Source organism: Arachis ipaensis, chromosome B04 (assembly GCF_000816755.2).
Source record: "Arachis ipaensis cultivar K30076 chromosome B04, Araip1.1, whole genome shotgun sequence".
Lineage (NCBI taxonomy): Eukaryota > Viridiplantae > Streptophyta > Magnoliopsida > Fabales > Fabaceae > Arachis > Arachis ipaensis.
The window spans coordinates 131174660-131180022 of NC_029788.2; the positions used below are offsets into that span (position 1 = coordinate 131174660).

A 5363-nucleotide genomic window follows, 5' to 3' on the forward strand; every position below is an offset into this window, starting at 1 on the left:
CTAAAGAAATTTTTTATTATATTTTTTTATTATATTTTTTAGTATTTTTATTTTCTTTTCTCATGAAATCCTATAAATAGAATACTAAAACTTTAAATAGAAAATATTTTTACCACATAAATCATAAATTTAACCAAATTTTAACGTTGCTCTAAAAGAAAGTGCATTTAAAAAATAATTTTATTTCTCATTGTGAAGTGAAAGTAAGTAACCAAGCACGCTCTGAAGTAGTTGCAAAACATGAGACATTGTTACATATCTTTTTTCATCTTCTTATCAGATTTATTAATACTCAAACTAGAAAAAAGAACGTCGATAATGTTGTAGCCTCCCCTGTTTAAATACACCCATATGACCATATCATAGTTTCGCCACCATCGATATAAAAATACACTGCTACACTTCGCTTGTCCCAGCACAAATATCTCCGAGAAGTTCCTTTTCTTCAAATCAAATTAAAGTAGTTGCACCATTCCACTCAACAATGGAGGTAAACTGGTAATGCAGCTCATTTGACTAACATATTTTGCATTAAGTTCTTATGCCTAAGCATGGATCATAAGCAAAAGTAATAGTAATGCAAGCTCAGATTGGTTCATAACTATAACATGTTATTATACACTATAGCTAGATGGAACCTTAAATTCTAGGTAATGAATCCAAGATTGCTTAATCTTGACACATAAAATCAGTTAGAAAATGACATATTCACAAAACTATTGTCTGAATTAAGCCATCACAGTCATAAAACTTCATGGCCTGCATAGAACACAAAGAAGATGATCCATCATATCATAATGTGATCAAAATTAACACAAATAAAATGTTACTAGGAAGGGGCAACAGATTTTCGACACATATAGCGTGAGTAGTGTACCTAAACAAGCCAGCCATATCAAAAAGAACATAAATCAAAGGGGTGAAATATTAGTAAGGTTGTAAGTTAGGACACTCAATCTTATGATTCAATTTGATGTGATGCTCTTTCTACTTGAGACTTGTGTATAGTATAAGACTAGACCAGCTTTTTTTTTATATGGCACTAAGTAATGTTCCAAGCTGGAATAACCTAATAAGCTATATGAATATTACATCAAAGTAAGTAATTTGAGACTTGCAATGCAAGCAGTGGCGGAGCCACGTTATGAGCAAGGGGGGCAATGGCCCCCCCAAACTAATAAGGTGTATGTATAAGTTTTTGATTTTTTAGTTTAACCTCTTTTTAATTTTTAATTTTTCTTTCTTTTTAACTTATATTTTTCATGTTAGCCCCTCCCAAAATAATTTCTAGCTCCGCCCCTGAATGCAAGCTATCATAACATTTAAGAGAAACAGCAAAAAATGGGAGCTGAGGTATAAGATTAAGTTTTTTGCCTCATAAACTCCAGAACGCCTAAACATTAACCATGCACTTTCGTGCATTTAGCTTTTGAATAAAGTTGGAGTGGTTTGGTGGTTAGCCCACTAGTCCGTTTAAGCAAATGGCGAAGATTTGAATCCAGCCTTGTACAAGTAACAACCTGTTAACTAGCGGCAAATTCTTAAATAGAGTTCAATAGTCCTCAATTTTGTCTTATATGGGTAGAAATTCATACAACAAATTTTATCAGTCACATATTGATTACTTGTATGACATTAAGATAAATCTTATTTCATTGTGAAGTACCTAATAATATTACAAAGGATACACATCAACTAAAAATTATTTAAGGTGTTGCCAAAGCTAACATCTTAACTGAAAGTATACAATCAATAAGAAAAAGTATATTTATGTATAGCACTCAGCACAATAACGAAGCATACCTCACCACAATACTAGATTGTAGGAAGCAAGACAGCTATTAATAATTCCCCTAGCATTTGATACATCAAGTTTCACCATGAATAGTCAAAACTCACATCTGAATGCAACTTGATGCACAATGCATCTTGCTCAGTACTTTTATTGATCACAAAGTAATAAAACAAATCAGGAATAATGTAGGACCTATCCTTTTAAAACGTGTTTAAGTAGTTTCAGTAACACTTCTACTATACATTCCTTAATTAAGCAGTAAGTTTAATATAGGAATTTTCATAACAACAAGAATTAATAACAATCAAATTTAATGTTAGGTGATTTAAATTTTTCATGCTTAGTGGATTGATTTTCATGTTGTTAAGTTTTCCTGAGAATATGATTGGATACTTGCAAGAAACTTCATATGGATTAAGGAATGCCATTGCTCGATAAAACAGAGATAAACAGAAATTTTACAAGAGATTCATTTGACAAATTCACTAGACTCCACACCTAGCATCTCAAGTTTGCAGGAGAAACGTATTATCCCCAAAAGAATCTACAATTAAAACTTCTAGGATTGAATTCATAAGGTTTTGGCATGATAAAAGAAAAGTACATTATGCAATCTGCAAAATAAAGCATCTAAAGTTTTACATAACCAACTAAGAAATAAAACATCTAAAGTTTTGCATAACCAACTAAACTTCATTTGCACTTTTCAAATGTTCTTCTTCCCCATGTGTCAAACTTGTATGTTGTATGTGGCCTGCAAAAAAAAAAAAAAAAAGCTCAGGTAAAAGACAAAGTTTTAGACATAAAAATAATCTAAACTTCAAAACTGCACCACAAGCCTGGACTACAGGAAGTAACACAGTGATCAATGATTCCTAAGCATTGATAAATTCAAATTTCAACATCCAGAAACAAAAGTCACATTTGATTGGAACTTGATGCAAAATGCAATGAAAACAAACCGGAATAGCTTCGTGCAAAGCATAGGAGATTGGTTACATGCCGATCTCCTTCTTCATCTTCTTGTTATCCTTATCCTTAATGTCACTAGGGAGTGGTAAGAGACTCTCTGTGTAAACAATATTGAGTTCACGGCAGTGAAGCTGACAACGCAAATTTTTAAAATGCTTGAGCAGGTCTCCTCTGACATTATATATGAAGTACCCTATTTTACCACACGAAGTATAACCTCTTCCAATAATATCCCTATTACTAGATAAGCACAGAGGCCGGAAGTACTTGCAAGGAATCTGATAAAGAGTCCAAGATGAGTGCACTTTATATTCTTTCATCACCCATATGTCAGTGTTACAGCTATCATTATTGCAAGAATACAAGGCTAGGCAGCCTCTGAGTAGGGCAAGACTTGTATAGGAGCCTGACATTTGTTCTGGCGCAGATATAGTTGAAAAAGTCATTTCCATGAGATCAAAGATGATAATAGCATCCCTGTAATCTTTAAGATCCCAAGGCACCCAATGAACAGCGCCATTAAAGAACAACCCACCAGAATGCCAGGAACGAAAACCCAAGATTTGAATACCCAAGTGTTTGGGGACAGCAGCATCATGATTAATCCATGAATTGGTTCTCAAGGAAAAGCAATCCAAATGATATTGTAATTCGCAATCGCACCAAGCTACAAGAAGTAAGTAATCATCCTGTGATGCATCATAACCAAATCCATGCAGATACGCATTGTAGGCAATCCTGCCATAGTCATGGGGCTTACTACGATGAACAATATGAGAGTAGGATATTCTTTTGCTGGATCCAGTGAGTGGGTTCCATACCACAAGAAAATGCGGGTGTCGATGGAAGAGAATAAAGCCTCTGCAGGATCCTACGACGAAAAACTTAGAAGGTGGTTTCTTTTGGAAAGGGGGACACACCTCTTTTTGTGATGCATCATTGTCGTCTAAGTAAACCAACTCCGCAGTAGTGTCGTTTTTCATGAAGAAGCATGCATTGGTGGCAGCGGGAGAGTGGTGAAAATGCAATTCCGCAAAGTCAGGATCAGAAATGAGAGAGCGCCACAGCTTGGAAACGCACCTGAGGCGAGCGAGATGTCTGATCGGCACCCGCAGAAAGATTATGTGAATCAGGTCAAGAGGGAGGATGTCGTGAATGCTCTTGTTCTTGTCATTCTTCTTCTTATTCTCCATGCTAGATTGCTCTTTTGCTTTGTTCACCGTGTGCTTCAGTTTCTTCTTCTTATCCATGCTTGGATTGCTGAGCTTTTCGCAATTCATATGCCAATTCACACAACTCCGGTTCCCGGGACTTGAAATTGCCTTGAAAACCTAAAACTAAAAAGGGAAGGGTTAGTTTTGGATTGGTAATTGAAAAGAAAAAGTTATCTTCTAAATGGTAATAGATCTTCTCTAATTTTTTTAACACTTGAAAGAATAAAGAATGATTTTTTATCTTTAATTTTATAAGTGAGACTAAAATTAAATTTGAGAGAGAGAACAATAAAGGATTAGATTTAACATTGAACACCATCCAATTTATTTTTTACTGGAGAGGATGATCCACTCCCTCTTCTAAATAGGTCCATAAAAAATAGGAAAAGTATAGGGTACCAACATATTATCTGCCAACTTCTGCCAACTCTTATTTATAATTGTGTTTCATGGAAGTGTGTTCGTGGATGTATCTAATAATTAATATATTTTAAATACATATATAAAGAGACACATCTAGAAAATATATCTATAAAGACACTTCTATTAAATAATGGGATATTTTTGTTCAAAAATAATTTTATTAGGTAGGTTTTTGAATTCAAAAATACTACTTAGTCCCAATTTGGATAAACAACTTAATTAAGCTATATTTGAAAAAATAGCTTAAACAATAAATAATTATATTAAAAGTAGCTTATAAATAAGTTATTTTGTGTTTGGATTTTTAGTTCTAAAAATACTTATTTTATATAAATATGATAAAAAGTAGTAGCATTATGAGAGAAGTCATTTTTTTTAACTTTTCTATAAGTTTTTAAATAGCTTCTTAGAAAGCTGCAATTTATATCATATGATTTGTTTACAATTTAAAATTTACAAAATTATTCCAACATTATAAAATTACACAACTAAAATCACAAAATTACACACCAAATAATTGATAGACAACAAAAATCATCAATAAAATTATAAAAACGAACAAATCATTCACAGTTACTAGAACAATAATACTCTCGTATCTAATTTTTGAAAAATTAAAAATAGTACAGTAAAAACACGAACACATTTAATATTAACATGAATAACATGAAAACATAAAAAATTATATCATTATACATTCAGATTACACTAATATTTCAAATTCGAAATCAACAAAATAATAAAAATTAGAGTTTAGCACATCCACATTACATTTATTTTACAAAATTCCCAATCATACATAATTGTGTAAATAGAATTACCTTAGACAAAAAAAATTGATATGATGGAGGAGACCCAGGACAAAAGAGGCGCAAGGGAGCTGCGGGTCGCCAATGGAGCTGCGTGTTGCGGATGGAGAAGTTCTACGCAGGGGGAGGGGGAGGGGGAGCTCGTCGCGA

At 33.2% G+C, this 5363-nt stretch overlaps 1 protein-coding gene across 1 annotated transcript; it reads right to left on the minus strand.

The window, feature by feature from the left end:
* LOC110262337 (F-box protein CPR30-like) lies at positions 2791-5357 on the minus strand. Its single transcript, XM_021122666.1, has 2 exons — positions 5226-5357; positions 2791-4104 (listed from the first exon to the last, which is right to left on the minus strand). Exon 2 carries the CDS (start codon positions 4045-4047, stop codon positions 2791-2793), a length of 1257 nt encoding a protein of 418 aa, XP_020978325.1. The 5' UTR covers positions 4048-4104; positions 5226-5357.

Bases quoted from the DNA above. Each gene is read 5' to 3' on its own strand.
- LOC110262337 (XM_021122666.1), bottom strand. From the start codon at position 4,047: ATGAATTGCGAAAAGCTCAGCAATCCAAGCATGGATAAGAAGAAGAAA.